We start from the raw sequence: 19,380 nt of genomic DNA on the forward strand, positions 1-19,380 counted from the left end.
GGTGTTCGGCCGCCGCCGGTGTGTCACTGCCCACTTCTCCGCCTGTCGCCAGAGACAACATGGAGCGACCGCCCCTGTCAGACTCCGACAAAAACAATGTGTACATTTATTAAAGAGAAATCACATTTGTAAATTATTATTCGATCACTAACTTCAGTTTATTTGTAACGACAGTGCAAAACAATTTAAACTATGCGGAAGTATGGTTATTTATGTGTGATTCCTCTCAATCCCTGAGCTCGTTCCGTGTCCCTCCCATAGGTTGGCTGTGCTTGGTTCAGAATAACATTACAGGTTGCATTTTGTTACGCAATACAGCAATGCAAGATAGAATTAAAATACATGTTGACATTGAATATGGAAGTATAAGAAACAATATTCAGTTTAAGAAGCACTTCCTATTTACATAAACAGGCGAAGCATCCCAGTATGACCCAAAACGGGCGTCGGTGAGGAACATGAATGAATGAATGATTGATGAATGAATGAATGAATGTATACATAAATATATAAACTTTATGTCTCATAAAGAAATAAACAGACAAACAATTATACAACTGTTAACCATGTTTATCAACGCGTCTTTGACGTGAAGCTGTTATAGGTCAGAAAATAGCCGGTTTTAACTCCCGTCCATTCTGTGTGTACATATAGAAATGGGTCACAGCGGTTTTCGTCGCAGGCAGACACCCCCCAAATAGAAAAAGTTTCAGTTAAGCAACCACACGACAACGCGGACCCTGTGTTTTCAAAAAACTTCACTTTGGCCAGCATTTTCGTCCTGGTTATCTGCATTGTCATGTGGACGAAAGGCGTGACCTCAACAAAAAGCCTCCTGCCTTACACCATGTTGTTCACGTGATTCCTTCTGGCAGATGCCCCGTGATTTGTTGGGTGCTTGATTGACAGGTAGTGGGTGGAGTTAAAAAGCATGACAGTCTGAGGTTTTCAAGTGACCTTATTCAAATATAAAGGTGAAGAGATATTACACATTACCTATCATATTTCATTACATCGCACATTGCAAAGGGAAAGTATAAAGGCGATAAAAATACAAAAAATACCAATGTTTGCAAATTTTTCATGTGAGTTTTGTCTGCACAAAAATAAAACTGTAAACTGTAAATGCTTAATCCGTAACAAAAGCAAACCCTATACTTTGTTGGTGACACAGGTGGAGTGCACAAAATTGACAGTGGGCCCATTTCACGAAGGCAAGGTTAACAAATCTTGAGATAAACTTGTGGTTCTGGGTTGACTTACATTGAAATTGGAAAACCAGGGCTTTCGGTTTCACAAACACTTCTCAGGGTTAGTTTTGTTAACCCAGAGTAAGTTGACCCGCAGTTTAACAGGTGCGACAACTCTGAAAAAAGCTACCAACAATGGAGCCCCGATTCGACGATTCACCATGACGACAGATGAAACGTGCACTGCAACACTTTATGGCAGTTGTAGTCTTCTTCTCTTCCTTTCAGCTTTTCCCTTCAGGGGTCGCCACAGAAAATCAGTTGCCTCCATCTAACCCTGTCTTCTGCATCCTCTTCTCTCACACCAACTACCGTCATGTCCCCTTTCACTACATCCATAAACTTCCTCTTTGGTCTTCCTCTAGGCCTCCTGCCTGGCAGTTCAAAACTCAGTATTCTTCTACCAATATATTCACTATCTCTCCTCTGGACATGTCCAAACCATCTCAGTCTGGCCTCTCTGACTAAGTACAGCTTTCAATGTATGAAGAGTTTCAGGACATTTTCTGAAGAAAGACCAACAAAGGGGGAAGCGGCAAACCAGAGGGAGATGGCCTGGGAGGAAACTGCTGCTCTAGTCAATGCGTAAGTTTAAACATAGTCCATTGGAATCACTGTCAAATTACGGAGTGAAACAACTTGAATAAAAGCTTATTAATTTATTTTATTTCGATGCAATCCAGCGGGGGAGAAGTGCACATATCAGCAGCTGAGAATGAAGTGTAAAAATACCGTTCACACAGGTCAGCCTTCTGCATCATTTCATTTGGTATCCTCCTCATCTTCATTGTGTTTGATATTGTACAGTAAATATTAAGCGGACGTTCGACTTTTCAGTTGTTTTATTGCCAACATAATGATCTTTTCATACATAAATGTACTCTCATCTATATCAAGTTTTCTTAAATAAGGAAATATATTCAAACGTTTTAATGTTGTGTACTGTAAATGAAACAGTAAATCGGCACATGCACTTTACAAAAAGAGTTGAGAAGAAAATTCATACCATTACATACACCAATACTATCTAAGAACGGAAATCAAGAACTAACATGTACTGCAGCTCATTTGCAGGGTTTCCCTGATACAGTGATAGCCAAAACTGCTTTAGTTCTTACATCAATAGCTAGATGGATGGATGGACGGACGGACGGACGGACGGACGGACGGACGGACAGACAGACACTTTATTAATCCCGGAGGAAATTGTACATATCCACTGCTCAGGCATTACATACCGAATAAATACTGGATAAACACCAAGAGAAAAAGAAACACTGACATCACAGGACATAGCACAAGACATACACTACACTAACAGACACATGCAGCACTAACAGGACTTACATACTAAACTATAACTAAAATATAAAAATTATCAAATTAAAAATATAACAGTATTAAATTAAAATAAAAACAGTTTAAAATAAAAAGCTATGGCATTGTATTGTTATATATCTGCTTAAGGCATTCCAAGTTTTATTTTACTGTCTGTTTTAGTCACATGATACATGCAAGAGTTACTAATTGATAAAAAGAAAAAGAAATTAACAAGAAATTGAAAAAAACCCCAAATATGGTCTAACATTTAATGTTACTAATTGTTCTTGTCCCATTGCTTAACATTCTGGTAGAATACAGTGATATATAGCCACCACTGAAGTGACACATTCTCGTCCTTTTTTAACAGAGCATGGATGGACAGTAGCAGAAAGGTCCCAACTACACAGATTATCACAGTGAAATAGATGCTCAGTAAACATCAGCAGTTCATTCTGTGGAATTCATATGCAACTGTATGATTTAATGTCCTCCTCATGTATTCCCATCTATCTGCTGAAGAAATTTATAGAATTCATGTTCTAAAAAAAATACAGAAAACAAATAAAGAAAAGGTTTACTTGGACCGCAAGATTAGAAGGGCAGATCTGGAAATATAAATACTGGAGTTATAGGTGAGTGGTGGTCACAGATGAATCATGTTAACTATTAGAATGTTAACTATTGTAACGATACAAAAACTGTATTTGTAAGAGTAAAGATGTAAAAAGGAAATGCATATTGTATGTTTTTATTGCCCGCTGTGATGGTGATGGTGACTTAGACTCTGAAATGGTTTTGGCAGATGTTGTCTGTCACTGCTCTGCCTACTGGATAGCAGGAATCATCCTGAGGTGATCATACATCCAAGAGTCAGGACGGACCCAGACCTCCACATCAGAAATATAGTCTACAGCATCACACATGATCTGGACTGATGTTAGTTTTTCCATGATGCAGTCTTTTACATGTTGGAACAGTGGTCAGTCTACATGTACCTTGATGGGAATGTGGGTACCATCTATGCAGCCGATTACATTGGGAAATCCTAAAATAAATTAAAGTTACTGATCAAATTCTGAGGTTGCAGCACAATGTCATCAAAAGAATATCATTTCAAATTAATTTATCAGATTTCTACATCATTCACCTGCAATCCTATGGAACTCCTCCTGGATGCTTCTGACAGGTTTATTTCCAGGGAAACAGACAAACTGGGGTAAAAGTTTCAAGGTGAGGCGCACTGAGCATCTCCCACATTGTATAGAAAACCACCATTTGCAAATAAAAAATAAAAACTGACTCGAGCGCTGCTGAAGATGTGAGGATGGATCAGGTTGTGTGTGTGTGTGTGTGTGTGTGTGTGTGTGTGTGTGTGTGTGTGTGTGTGTGTGTGTGCGTGTGTGTGTGTGTGTGTGTGTGTGATGGATTGGGACGTGAACCGATACCAATCATAAAGATAAGTGTCTGAACATGACAGGACATCTGAACGCTATACACAAATATTTAATTCTTTGTGAATTAATTCTGAACCTCAATGGGATCCTTGTCAAAAGGACATGCCTTGTTTTCTCTAAAATAACTCTAAAATCCGAGATTATTTATAAAACCTTACGCCGGTAAAACTTTCCGTCCAAAGCTTTTACCGACGTGAAATGGCACGAGAAAGGTGGCGGAGTCAGAAGTAACCTGGGTTAGTGGAATAAAACCTGCTCCCGACCAGGTTAGTGTCAGAGTCTGTTATTATGGTAACAACCCAGAGGTTCAATTTACCTTGCTTCATGAAACAGGTCAGGGTTACTCCTCTAACTCTGGGTTAAATTACCTCCCTTTGTGAAACCGAAAACCCTGGTTTTCCCTGATTTCAGGGTTAACGTACCCAGGTTTTCCACTAAACCTGCTTTGTGAAATGGGCCGAGGGTCTTCAATCACACACCTTCACCTTCTAAACTGCTATCTCTCTAACTCATACCCAGACTGACTCTCACTTATTCTCTGCAAAATGATGAAAAGAAAAGGAAAATCGGAGGATACTAAAGACCAGATGGTCTCTATGAAAGAATTAAAGAGTGAGTTAAAGAGCAACTTTGATAAGTTAGGGAGTGACTTTGATAAAAAGTTGGAAGAAAAGCTAAAACCAGTGCTAGATACCTTGGAAGAAATGAAGGTCGAAATGAAGAAAATGCAGAAAGACATGGAGGAAAAAGACCGAAGAATTGTTGTCTTGGAACAGGGACAACAAAGAGTGAATGATTTGGAACAAAGCATTCGTATAAATGATGTGATTATCACTAGAATCAAAATTAAGCAGAGGAATTACAGAAATGCTGTGGACAGCGCTGACATCAAATCTCTGGAGCAACAAGTGAGTTCTCAACTGAGGGACCTGGAGATAATTATAGACCCAGACCAGATTGAGACATGTTACGCATTACCATCTGGAGGTAGGAGACCACCTGCAGTGCTGATAAAATTTAACAATCCTAAACACAAGATAGCTCTTCTGGAACAAGGCTTTAAACTCAAAGGAAAAAATGTCTATGTTAATGAGAATCTTACTAAAAAGAATGCTGATATTGCTAAAAAAGCTCGACAACTGAAGAAGAATGGAGTGATCGACAACACCTGGACCAACAACTGCAGGATCTTCATCAAAACAAAGGGGCTTTCTCCAGACCAGATGAAAACATTGGTCATTAGGAGTGCAGAGGAGTTGGTGAAATATGAGCAATAAAGACGGACAAGAATTGTTACTAAGCCAAAGATCAGTACAACAGAGTCACTTCAATCTTGGGAGCTCTACAATTTTGGACACGTCAAGTATTTCATGGAAAAGTTGAAAAAATCAACATCATCGATGTCAGAAACATGGACTAATGAACAAAAAAACATGTATTTGTGATAACATGGGATAACATTAACTTTGAGACCTTAAAGTCCATATTGATGTCTTTTGACAATATAATACGTACAATGTAAAACTGTTAAAGTGTCTGCAACAAACTGGTTAATTCTTTATAAACGCTGTCTGCTGAAAGAGGTTAATATGATCATTATATTCTTGTGGAGAACACTGGTAAGGCCAACTTCTTGTTTTGACTATCTATGATGTTAACAAACCTTGTGTTCATGGGAAGAATGTAAACATGGTCATACTAGGGTAAAAGGCTAATATCTGAAAGTGGATAAGGGTATGGACGTCTGTCAAAATTCAATGTATGAACTGGTTGAAAACTTGTAATGTCTGAGTTTGCTGATTACATATTCTAATGAGAGAGATGTTTGTTGATTCTGGGGGATGGGAATTTCACAAGCCTATTGGCTTCTACCCGTCAGCCCTTTTTTTTCGGATGTTGTTGTTGATATTGTAAATGTGATGAAGGTGTGAAGTCTGTTATATTAACATATCCGAAAAAAATAAACTAAATAAATAAAAAATAAATAAAATTTGCTGTCGCGGGTCGGGGGTTGCTGGAGCCTTTCCCAGCCGACTGGGGGCGTGGGGCAGGGGACACTTTGGGCGTAACACCAGTGCAGAAGTAAAAGTATTTAGAGCAGTGGTTCTTAGCCTTGTTGGAAGTACTGAACCCTGCCATTTTCATATGCTCACTCACCGAACCCTTCTTTAGTAAAAATATAAATTTAAAAATTTAAAAAAATAAAATAAAATAAAAAATAAATATATATATATATATATATATATATATATATATTATTTATTTATTTATTTTTTAATTTATTTATTTATTTTTAAGTTAAGACATATGTTTTACTGGTGTGTTTAATGAATTGTGTATTAATGTCACCTTTTTCAAAGAACAAAACCAAGACAGTGCATGAACTCACATGAAATTGCCTACCTGCAAATCAGTGTGACTTTTGCTGTTAATTAGAGACCAGTTCAGATATGTGTGGCTTCATTTTGGCAAGTGCTACTCTTATGTCATTTTCACAGCAAAGACAGTTTTTTTTTGTTTTCCATGCAGCTTAAGGAAGTGTTCCTTTACTTTTGCCAGTGCGAGACTAGAGTTGCTCAACTTGACATTGCAAATCATGCAGAACGCTGACTCCCATTACATTCCGTTATACAGTACATGTAAATTCATGTTGCACATATTCGTCCGACAACTTTCTTTTTTTGCTCAACATAGTTACTATGAATTAAAATATTATGAAAGCAATCAGATGACGTACCATCATGACAGGCATAAATCCACTTCTGAGTGCGCAAAATCCCATGTAGCACAGGTAGGCTAATCAATGTTGCGTCACATGATCACCTGCAGCCAGTGATGGCTAAGGGGGGCGTGTCATCATGAACTGACACGATGTGTCACACATACAGAGTGATTCGTGGATGTTTTTGACACATTTTGACGGGTGTTTTGTCTTGACCTCCCTCTCCACCGAACCCCTGAGACCGACTCACTGAACCCCTAGGGTTCGATCGAACCCAGGTTAAGAACCACTGGTCTAGAATAGATCATAAACAGATCAGCCCATCATTTTTATTCTTTTCTCTATTCTTTTTTTACATTTTGCACAACTCTCATTTATTGTGTAATAATCCAATTGTAACATGTAACAAATTTACATGTTTTGATGCATTTTTATGCTTTATAAAACATTTATGTCTGAATTTTGGGGGGCTTGGAACGGATTAGGGCAGTTGCATGGAAAATGCGTCTCTACTTACGAAATTTCTTCCAGAACCAATTAACTTCGTAAGTAGAGGTACCAGTCTGTGAATACATATTTGAGAATTTAACAGACAGCATTATCTAGACTGTTATTGAGCTCTAGAAAGTTACAAGAGATGTGGTACATTAATGACATGATGAAAATGATTAATTGGGAGCTGCTGATACTTCATCTGTGCTGAGCTTTTTTAAGAAAACTGCTTCCAAAAGTAGCCTCTAATGAGCGACTGACTTCCTGCTATACTCTGGTAATCACATTAATCTTTAGTTCTTGGAAAATTAATTATTAACTATTATTTAACTACCAATACTAACTGAAAGATTTCTGATGGATTCACTACTGTATTTCATATTTAACCATTTAACGTGTGTCATTATTAATGCACATACACAACTGGATAACATGTAAAATAGTTTATTTTTGTAAATGTTTCTAAATTCAGTTCCACAAACTCCAAACCTCATATTCTGTACACTTCAAAAGGCATTTTCAAAGGGAAAAAAGAGAAAAAAGGAATATAACAAAATCTGACTACACGACCAAGAAATTGTAGCACAAACACACTGGCAGGATGATGTAATATCATACAAGAGAAGAAAAATATCCAAGAAACAATTTTGTTACAACCATTCATTGAGAAAATATATACAGTTGAGTCTTCGGAAAGTTAAAAAAATACATGCCATATACATAACAAGTTCTGAGACTGTCTCTAAAATTTTTGCAGTCAACTTGAAATTTTGCACGCAAACATTCTTGTTTCTAAGCATGTGACTTCTGAAGTGTCAGTAAGAAATATTTCTGATTAACATGAATGCTATCTGTCCAAAAAAGTAGAACCTACTGTTCCAATTAAGTTTCCCCACACAATTCTGTCACACATGTGTTCGTCTAACTCACAATATCATCAGATGTTTGCATCGTTTTCTTTTTAAAAGTATTGTAAAAACAAAAACATAAATATAGGTCAGTGTTCCTATTGGTGTTAAAAAGTTAAAAAGTTGTTTTTGGGTTTTAAAACCTAATTCACAGTTCATCAAAACCAAACCTGATTAACAGCAAACATCTTTTCTCCATATGAAGTTTCTTTTTTTTTTTTTTATTCTGTAACTTATGTTAGTCAACAAAAATATTTCTTTTGAGTGGTTGAAGTATTTGTAAGTCACAAAACACTACGCTACAATACTTTACTTTTAATACAACAAAAATACTTTGTGAATTATTGTGGTTATATTACAAATTCTGTACAAAATAATCATAATATATACTCTCAAACTGAAATAACATCCATCTTAAATAAATTTCAATGACAAACAGAACAAAAACAATTTTTAAAACACCCAAACAACAAGAATGTTAAGGTAGTATTTGGTCAGTTATTCCTATAGATTTCTTTATGTACATTTATACAAAAGTAACAGCATGTCTTCCTCATTCTTCAAAATCAATAGCAATCTACCCTTCTCAACTCAATATCATCATTTTGAGAATAAAATTCATTCACTCAGTAATAAATACAAAACCTCTCAAATTCCACAAAAATCACTTGACAGAGACCTATGATAAAACTGACTCATGGAATCAAGTATTTTTTATGTGTTTTTATTTTCTTTTTTAGTGCAAGTTAATATTCCCTTCGCAGTATTCATTGCTGTACATTCCTCATTCAGTGATGTCTACATTTATACGATATACATTATGACAGTATGAAACAAAAGGGCCTGCCCTTAGTAAGCATTAAGGCCACACCCTGCACAGTGCTTTCTCATTCGCTGGTGGATTCCGCACCCCATGTACACCAAACATGCACATACATACAGACGAAGGCATCGCATACCAGAGCCTCCCACATATGGCACATGTCACATTCTGCTACTGTGTTCCCTTCCTCCACCGATCTGTTTTGATTTGATGAATTGACACATTGCGTTCACCTGTACGAGAGCTCAGGCCCTCTGCTCGTATATAAAAGACCTTAGTGTGAAGCCTCTGCTGAGATTGCAGCATCCACACGGGGTAGCAAGGAATGCGTTTAAATTTGTTGTTTTTGTCATCCTCAGTTGATCCATTTCCTGCATTGGTGAGCACCACAGTGGCAAGCTATCTTGTGCCGACCATCCCTAGTGTCAAACTGGTAGTCAAAACACAGCTGGGAAAAGAAGAAACAATCATTTTTGAGCCTCACATATAACACATATTCATGCGATTATATAAGTAAAAGTTTCAATCAGGTAAAAAGATACTTACTTCCTCTCCTTTTTCAATTCTACGTACACAACTGATGATGATTTTGTAGCCTCTTTCAAATGTGACAACTTCGGCAGCGCAGTTAGGGGCACAAGAGTGGTTGATATATCTGAAATAAGTCATAGGAACAAGAAAGACACTTATATCATGTCGCAAAACACAACCTTTTATTTATGTTATGATAGTTCAGACTGGGGTTGGAGAACCAGTTCTGAATTGGAATCAGTTCCATTGGATTCATTAATAAAATGGATGGTTGGATTAACAGATTCATAAACCCAAAAAAAGCCAACGTGTACTCATAAAGGTCCAGCACTGTTGCGTTTACGTGTGGAAAACGCTGTCGTGTGGCTGCGAATCGTTTAAAAAGTTGCTTTTTTAAAAAAATCCGTCATCGTGTGGATGGGGCCTAAGGCATACTGTACTGATCCCAAGCCAGAAAAACCTGCTGATGCATTCACTCACACCCTAACACAATAAGAAAACAATTATTAATGCAATGTTAACATTCAAATCCCATTCTTAAAAATATAGAAAAACAGTTCATTAATGTTCTTATTAAATATATATAAAAAAAACAAAGAATCTCATACCTTGCGAGCCCTCCAGTCCGAGTGGCATCAACAACATGTTCGCTGTCGATGCGGAACATGAACACAGCTCGGTTCTGTCACATAGCAAAGATAATTTACTTGTTTGGCTGTACACTTGAGAAATTCCAGCAAAAAAGCTCCCTAAGAACAAATTTTTTACCTGAGATCTGTAGACTTTCTCTTTCCTAATGGCAACCTCATTTCGAAGGATGGTTCCATTGTACTCAATGACCATAGTTTGTTTTTCTATGTCTCTGGCAGCAAACAACCCCAGACCCTGTAAAAACATTAAACAAGTGGGTCTTCATAACAGGATGTAGCACACTCTGCTAGCATCAAATTAACCTGGTCAAAACTGAGAAATAAATCAAATAAAATAGTTACCTGAATGTGTGAGCGGGCCAGATAAACATTTGCTCTCCACTCACTCTTCATCCAGCGGTATTGAGAAGAACGGTGGTGTACTACTGGAGGTTTACTATGGGGGGCGCCACCTTCTCCTTGGGCTACATTCTGGTTAGACCTGGCAGTGCTGCCTGAGACAGCCTGTGGCTGAGGCCTTTATGGTGAAAGGTGGAATGAATAAAATACAACTATTACAGTAATTCAAACAAGCATTATGGTACTATAGTATTTTATTTACTTTATGTGTTGTTTCCATGTCCTGTAATTGTTTTTAGAAATTCTTAAGGAATAGTACTTTCGTATTTAGAATAACAATGGCATTTAAATGACTTCAAAAGGAAATTATAGTTTTATTGATCCATCTATGTTCTTCCGCGTCTTTCACCGCATGGGTTCCTACAGTCTATTCCAGCAGACTACAGACGAAAGGTAACAAGAAATTCCAGGTACATTGCCGGTGCACGGCGGAGCCTCATGAAAGACAAACAACCACCTTCCTACACCTACACACCTATGGGCAATTTTGACACGACCAATTAAAAAAACTGCAAGTTTTTGGAGGTGAGAGGAAGCCAGAGTACCTTGAGAAAGCCCACGCAGACATGGGGAGAACATTAAACTCTGCACAGAAAGAATCCAGAACCTTTTTGCTTAAAGGCCACAGCACGACCAACGGTGCCACCCATAGTTATAGATTGAAATTTAAAAAATAATGACTTACGAAAAAATCAACTTACTAATTAACTCTGTAAATTAATTGTGTTCGTAGGCTGAGGACTACAGTACCTGTACTTTGTAAGTACAAAACAACAGAGCAACAAAATCAGCAATGCTTGCTGAGCTAAAAGTTACCTTATAACTAATGAAGTGTAGGGAGAGCTGGTTTTGGGCTGGGCCCGGGCACAGCCAGTTGGATTGAACACAAGAGGTAACTCCACAAGGGGATTGCGTCCATAGCGGAATGAGTACCTTTCACATGCTTCCACTCCTGGGAGCTGGAAAACATTAAGTAACATGTCATACATTTGTTAAAATTTAATATTCATAAACCTAAGTAAAACAATCAAGTACAGTTACATACCGATTCAGTGATCTTGGCAACTGCTGGGACTGTCAGTCCAAACAAGTCCTCTCCTTTCAGGTATACAGGAAAGAGCTTTAGAGTGGCTGATTCTGTCCTTTTCTCAGCAACAGGACCAAGAACCTTATCCCACACTCCTTATTACAATCAAAGAAGGAGATATGACAGTTAAAAACTGAAATCTGAAAAGGTAGATGTGAATAACTTTCATATTTCTCAAAATAATCTATAAAGAGAAACCTTTAGGAGAGGTGTCAGTCAGGATTAAGTCTTGGTATCCCTGCTCAATGACTCTGATGGTGAACTCTGGCAGTCCCTCGCGATCCTCAACAGAACAGACGTAGCGACATCGACGACTGCCGTGGCGCATGCTCCAGTAAATGCGGCAAGCCTCATAGCCAACTGGAAAGATGGTTGTTGTGGAATGGAAGGCTGCCATTTGTTGAGGGGTTAGCTGGCCTATTGCATGTGAAACCAAGCTCCCAACTCTGAAAGTATAGCCTAACTCGGGCTGCCGCACAGCAGTGGCAATCTGACGGACTTCATCTCTTTGGACGTAGACACGTCGAAAAACAGCAAAGCACCGCAGCTCATGCTCAAGAGCATGCCCTGCTGTTCCACGAGGTCTGTGGGCATGACAAAGCATGGTCTTGTCCTTAAAGAAGGTACACTGAGCTTGCAGAGCACAGGTGAAATGGTATACATTGGTACAGCGTAGGCGATGACAGCCACTGGTGGCTCCTGTCTGCTGGCAGTAGGCACAGCGTATTGTTTGGCCACGACGGAGCGCAAGTTCCACGTTGATTAAAGCTCCAGCCTGCGTCTCATACACCTCGGTCGACCACAGGGCACAGTTTAGATGAACCCATACATCAAGATCCAGATTAAGAAGCCTAGCTGGTCCATCAGTGAGCCCGTCTCCAAACTGGTGGCAGAAACAGCATCGCCTCTGGTCTTTAAGTGATGCAAGAGGACGCAAGGAGGCGCCTAGTTTGTTGAGGAGCTCATCAATCTTGTCCTCATCTGGGAGTTGGGAATTCCCTCTGGGTGGTACCATCACCTGGATAGACCACTTCCTCCATCGGAGACCTTTCTGCCGCTTTCCCTGGTGCCAGCCATCATGAGACCTTGGCTGAGCCTTCAGCTTGACTGTAACTTTGAGGGCATCTGACTTTGTCTCTGTTTTGGCTGTCTCACCTGCTGTGGGGAAAGGGATAGGTGGAGTAGACGGGGGTGACTGCTTGGGCTGAAGTTGGGCCAAGCAATGAACATCCAGTGACGACATGTTGTTGCTGTACTGGTGCAAAGTTTTAAAAAGACTCTGTGATTGCTCAGAGGCAGGTAGAAGGGACATAGATTCCTAAAAAGATGAGATGAGATCCATTAGTAATAGCATGTTATTTTGACCAACATTGAAATTTTTTTTCTCTCCATATTAAGTTGGTACAGACCCTTGCTTCTGTGGTTGTTCTGAACTGCATGGGTGAGGAGCAGTAGAGAATGAAACAGCTGTGACTACAGAAGACAAGGTGTTCTACTGATTTCAAATGGCCTTCACATTCCTGATAAGAGAAACAAACAGCATTCTTAATAGTGTGAATATGGAATGAGGTGTTAACTTAAAGCCTGAACTATGTGATCACAGCTGCATAACAACTGAGAAGAACAGAAATATACATCAGATCATTGGTGGAATATTTTTTCATTCATTCATTTTTCCAAGTTACTTTGTCCACATTCCTGGGTTACGGGTGGGGGGGGTTCGAAGAGAACACACACAGACATGGGGAAAACATACAAAACCAATTTGCAAAACCTCAGGCTATATTGCAGACCATAGCTACATATCACATAGACTTCTGCTATAATGGTAAAATATATTATTTCTTTTTATCAAAGGCATTTTTTGCAGACATGACATGGCCAAGTGGCCCTGTGCTTTTAATTAGCTTCCAATGACATCCATAGACCTCAATTATGTTTATCAATGGCGAGGTTTAGGGGGCAGCCTGGCACAGCTTGTTGTCAAAATCAGGCTTCTAATCATGGAATTCAGCGTACTGATGACTGATACAGTTATGAAAACAGAGGATGATGAATCAGAGGAAGATAGAGAAGTTGCAGTAGCTTACGATGCAACAAAGTTTGCAAATGTCAATGCGCACCTGCGAGCGAACACAGTGTTGCTCTGAGTGAAGCTGTGAAGAACAAAGAAAACACTGATAACATTTCGAGCGTTGAAGAAAGTCTGCTGAAGGAGGTCAATTGGTACAAAGTGCGGCCCAAATAATGCCCAAATAACCTATTAAGATGTGCTGCTATGTTGTATGTTGTGTAATACATTCTGAAGACATACTGTACATGAAAGATATCAAAAATGAAAAGTCTACAGGTGAAAAAATCTTCCAAGACGACTCTAAAAAACTACAAAGGTCTGACAACAAGCCCTCCATTTGCCTAATTCGCATGAAGTCCCAGAGACTTTTCAAATATTGAATGCCATTATGAAGATAAACATAAAAAATAAATCTGCACAAGTCTAACATAAACAGGATAAACATTATGCCTTTACTTAATAGCTACAATTGAACTCAGACACATCTACATCTTTTTGCCCTAGAATCATCATCATCATCATCATCATCACCATCATCATGTTCTAGCTAACTTCAACTTTCACCTTGCTTGGTACCTTCATGTGAGCGGGCAGCTCTTTAATGCTTTTTTGCACCCCATTTCCCAGAACCACAACTTTACAGTGACAGCACCACTGAGGTTTACATCCAGGGCTGGCAGGTATCTTCTCATCAAGCCCCCGAGTTAAAGCAGCACCTGCAGTCAAAAAGAAAAAGTTTAATAAACAATGTCCTACATTGATTTGATGCTTGATTTTAAGTAAAAAATAAAAAATCAAGAAAAAGCAGTAATTCAGGAGTAAAAGAGATAATTAATAACCAGCTGTAAAATATCCACTCTCTTATCCAAATATTTCTGCTTCAACAATTCTCAGTAGTCCTGTTAGTAATGGCTTGACAACGGTACGACAGAACTTGTATGATTCAGTGTTATAAACAGATTCTTTCATTAGATGGGAAAAATTAGTAATTATTAAGTCAATAAGGATGTCTGTCAGCACCTGGGACATATGCATCCCTTAGCCCCAGACTAATAATAATATACAAGTTAAAATGGTAATTTTGCATGTTTACCATTGAGATAAAGTGGTCCAGAAGGACTTTAAAAGATAAAGAATTGCAAATTGTGATTGCATTGCTGCTTGGTGCTTTTTCACTGGAAGTCATTATGTTTAGTTTAAATCAGATATGACATTTCAATTATCAGCTACATTACGGTACTTGCAGGATTGATGGTGTTCTTTGTTTAATTTAGTTTTATTCCCTCACCTGGGCTGTTGGGATGGAAACGGAAATTATGTGCCTGTTGCTGCTGCATCATCGCCTGTACTTCACTTGGCCTTATCTGCCCCGGCCGCCCTTGAAGTACTCCACTATCTCCATGTCCACGGAAGAACATAGAAGGCCGACGATCCATCCCATGGAGGCCAACCCTTGGGCCACTAAGTATAGATAGAGGCGTCCTGTCTGGATTGCTGCTGACCTCATAGCTGCTGGGGATCTTCACACAAAGTAGATCTGAAATAGCAGCTACCACACCTGTGATGTTCTGAGATTAAAAAACATAATTAATGAACACAGTTATGTAATATGTTAATTTATAATACCTTAAATTGTCTTGGTAGTTTGAGCTTTGATGGACTTTTGGTAGACTGATTGAACCTTATATTTTTTAACATTGTTTTGGTTACTTTGTTGCTTCATTTTTAATGAATGCTAGTATTCGATCAGATCAGTTCTTTCAAATTACATAATATGTTGTGAGTAACATGTATTAGCGATTGAAACTACTTGCTTTTGGTTTACATTTTGGCCTGACACTGATACTGCAGTCAATGGTTAGGAACCATTGTAATCAGCAAAGATTAGAGTTATTTCAACTGCCCAGCCCCGGTTCAACCTCAACCTGGCTCACTTTTGTTACCGTTGTCGCGGAAAATGTTTTTTGACTAAATAAAAAGACAATTGCTAAAACTGAAATTACAATAAATACATAGAAAACTAACATTTGGTTATGTAATTTATTCAAAGCTTTAGACTCAGTTCACACAAGCAGCACGTTGAGAAGTGTGAAGAGTGTAATGTCTGTGTATCCCTTGCACGGTTGTGACATTGTGACCTCTGACACCAATGCAAAATTGATGAGCTTGAACTTGATCAGAATCCAACAAATGATTTGCTGTTTTAGTGAAAATAATTAAACACCAACAGATTACAGATAATCCAACAGAAAATCCTTAATGACAATTAAGTCAGGGTGTCTAACTTAAAGGTCCCATATTATGCTTATTTTAATTAATGTCATTCAGCTGACTGATGTGAAATTACACTGTATTCGAAATGTCTTGCTTAAAACTGATCGGTGGTCCTCAAAATCTTCGATTGGATATTGATCAAATCACTTCCGGTGCAGATGCTTCATTTAAAGGGGCAAGCCTCTGAGCTCCCTCTGTCAACACCTGATACATCCTCCACCCTCCCGCTGTGTTTATATAAATGTGCGCAACTGTCCGCTCACACTTAGGGGTAGTCAAGGGGTTTTAAACTTTTAGTAACTTCACTACTACGTACAGTATTTCCCTCTCATTTTTCTCATGTTTTCGCAACTGTTTTTCATAATATAACTTAATTTTTCTGTGGTAAGCATGGAGTTACTTTCTCAGTTAGCTGATCGTGTAAACACGAGATGGCTGATCAAACTGAGACCGAACGGTAAACATCGCAGAAGATTTGTGGAGAAAAACACACAGTGTTTGCAAATGGGACAGAAATCAGTCGAGACAACGGATGATTGCGGACAGGAGGCTATGTATAATCAAAGCTGTGTTTCCTGACAACTGTCACGGGCATTGAGAGATTTGTGGCTAATCAGACCAGGGAGCTAAGCTTAACGCAGTCTAATGTATTTCAGTGAATGGGATGTTACCGGAGAGGTAAGACAAAACATTGAGGGGTTTTTTTTGTGTTAGTGAAGTATATTGAACTGCTGGCTGTTGGGCGTTGTTCCTACACTATCTCTGTCCGCCCAAGTGGCAGTGAGGAGGAGGACGAATGGAAGCTAGAACACTAAAAACTGTAGATAACTGTGTATACATTTTTATGCTCTTATCTACTCTCTATTACAATTTCTTTTTAGCGCTTCATTCTTAAAATCTCCTCATTCCAAAGTTCACTATGTTTTTTTTTTTGAGCAGTACAACTATAACAAAAACCAATTCCCTCGTGGGATCAATAAAGTATTTATCAATATAGCACTTTACTCATACTCATCGCAACTTGTAAACAAGGCAGTCAGTGACTGCAACATCCCGTGGCACCCCTGAATTCATCATTTTACCCTGACCTACACATGTTTGTGCCTCTGGGTTCCTGAGAATGTTGCTTTTTGTTCTGTGATTATATCTCATCAAGTTTCAGAGATGTGTACCTAAGAACGTATACAAAGCGCCGTCGTTCTTAGAGGTTTATACGTTCCAGGAACCACACGTGATTAACGAATCCCGCGATAGAGCAACAGACTATTTATGTTATTACTTCTGGTAATTTAAATGTTTATGAATCCTCCCCATACTGATATTAAAACACCTTCTATCTGAATTTCCTTTTACCACATTCTTATCAACTGCTTAAAGCACGCTTGTGTGTCACGGAAGTCCGACACTCACTCACAGAACGTAGTGCACTTCCTTCTGGATGCCCTCAGCCAATAGAATGCGCGTACGGTATCACAAGCCTTCCAAAAATCCGCAATGAGTACAAAAGTTGAAATTTGACCGTGACCCAGTTTTCTCAAGGTCAAGGTCATCATCTCATTTTCATCCCCTTTGCCGCCAGAGTAATGTGCCCTTTGTTTCATCTTTCTATCTGCAACGGTTGTGAATAAATTTGGTGGACTTACAGACGGACGGACAGACGAACACACAAACACTGACAATTATAATACATCACTGCATCGCGGGATGTAATAAGATACACATGCACAGTCTGTCTTATGTGCTGTCGAGCCAAAAAAAATTCAAAATATTTATTGATGCAGGAAGTGTTTATTTTCCAGATTCTAGGAGTTGGTAGGGTTTAGGAAGGACCACTTTTTCAAAATAGGACCCATTAATTTGAACGTAGAGAATTTATAGTGTATCATAAACTGTCTCAACCAGCCATGAAGACTGAAACAGGAGAACACAATGTTGTTGCTTGCACATGATTATACAAGCAACAACAAACTTTCTCAAAGAATATAGTATTTTGCCTGCAATCTGTTTACTTTTGTCAGTTCAGTTTTTTATAGCAGAAATTAACCGCACAAAACCTGTGGTAACATTTCATCTTCAAGGTGACATTTTTACACCCTTAGGGACAACAGATGATAATGTTGGGATTTTTTTTTTTTTTTTGTCATTGGCTCTCAAAGAAAGGACTAATTTTGCTTTTGAGAAAAAAGAAAAATGAAAAAACACAAAACAAAGCTGGGGAAAAGGTTGGTATTTTGGGAATCCTTCATCTGAGTGGACAATAAGACAGCTAGTTGCTCTTATCAAACCGGTGGTATTTATGTAAATATTTTTGTGTGCAGTGTTAAAATGCTTCTGCCTCAGTTAAATTGCAATCTTCACCGAGGTGATGCCACATAAGTTTTAAGTACAAGCCTTGTCAAAAACATCCCAAAGTGAATGCAGCTCATCTGCACCTTAAAGATTTTATCCAACTATTTGGAACATTTATCTCAGAGAAGCTGAAATTGGAAAACACTCATCTAAATCAGATCTTGCATAATGAAAAAGAAGAAACAACAGACCTCCATTGTCAAGTTTTTGTTTTTTTAAATACATCAAAGTTGACTTGGGTAGAGCCCTTATGTACTTATCAATAGTTTGGTGGTTCAATCCCCAACCCCCAGACCACGCATAGAAATGCCCTTGGGTGTCTGAAACCCAAGCTGTTACCAGTGTTTCTTCCATTGGTCTGTGAATTGTTCCTAATGAATAATTGGCGAATTGCATGATACGAATGCCACCATTGCATGAATGTGTGCTTGAATTGATAGATTTTACCAAATTTTGCCCATTTCCATTTCAATTCAAATTCATATACTTAAGCATTCCTACCTCTGCTGCTGCTGGTCTCAATGTGATAGCTACCGAAACCAGCCCTTGTTTGGAATTAGCAGATATGGGGCCAAAGGTTGAGCTGAAGAACATTGTAGATGGCTCTGTTTTAATATCCTGCAGTTGAAGTTCTGATCCTAGAGAATGAAAAAGTGTCCAAATCACACGAAAATTGTTGACACATTGGGAGTGTGTGTTTAGCACGCACACGCGCGCGCGCACGCACGCACGCACGCACACACACACACACACACACACACACACACACACACACAAAGTGATCATTTTGAATTGAGTTTGTGGACTTGTCTATTTACCTTTCCCATCAGGGGCAGGGAGCATGGGAAGGATGGGAGACAAGCAGGGGGAAAGTTGTTCTTCCTTCACCAGAGGCAGGTCTGGGTAGCGACTAATCTCCACGCCAACCACACTCTCAGGAGATGACGATGGAATAAAACTGTCAGGTGTGTCCCTCTCTTTGCAAAGTTCTTGTGCTCGATTACTGCTGAAATTTTATAGGAGACAGAGGCATCAGTCAGGATT

General features: G+C 38.8%; 1 protein-coding gene across 1 annotated transcript in view; it reads right to left on the minus strand.

The window, feature by feature from the left end:
• Window positions 1-8,857: 8,857 nt before the first annotated feature.
• Window positions 8,858-19,380, minus strand: part of kmt2cb (lysine (K)-specific methyltransferase 2Cb) — a 96,883-nt gene continuing 86,360 nt past the window's right edge. The window contains exons 50-63 of the mRNA XM_068341672.1: window positions 19,155-19,342; window positions 18,838-18,974; window positions 15,002-15,281; window positions 14,278-14,429; window positions 13,763-13,795; window positions 13,049-13,159; window positions 11,838-12,957; window positions 11,598-11,734; window positions 11,369-11,511; window positions 10,496-10,670; window positions 10,272-10,388; window positions 10,112-10,185; window positions 9,519-9,627; window positions 8,858-9,420 (exon numbers count right to left, since the gene is read on the minus strand). Of these exons, the coding sequence (XP_068197773.1) occupies window positions 9,328-9,420; window positions 9,519-9,627; window positions 10,112-10,185; window positions 10,272-10,388; window positions 10,496-10,670; window positions 11,369-11,511; window positions 11,598-11,734; window positions 11,838-12,957; window positions 13,049-13,159; window positions 13,763-13,795; window positions 14,278-14,429; window positions 15,002-15,281; window positions 18,838-18,974; window positions 19,155-19,342 (2,869 nt within the window). The 3' untranslated portion in view covers window positions 8,858-9,327. The remainder of the gene's footprint in view (window positions 9,421-9,518; window positions 9,628-10,111; window positions 10,186-10,271; window positions 10,389-10,495; window positions 10,671-11,368; window positions 11,512-11,597; window positions 11,735-11,837; window positions 12,958-13,048; window positions 13,160-13,762; window positions 13,796-14,277; window positions 14,430-15,001; window positions 15,282-18,837; window positions 18,975-19,154; window positions 19,343-19,380) is intronic.

Source organism: Antennarius striatus, chromosome 18, assembly GCF_040054535.1.
Source record: "Antennarius striatus isolate MH-2024 chromosome 18, ASM4005453v1, whole genome shotgun sequence".
Lineage (NCBI taxonomy): Eukaryota > Metazoa > Chordata > Actinopteri > Lophiiformes > Antennariidae > Antennarius > Antennarius striatus.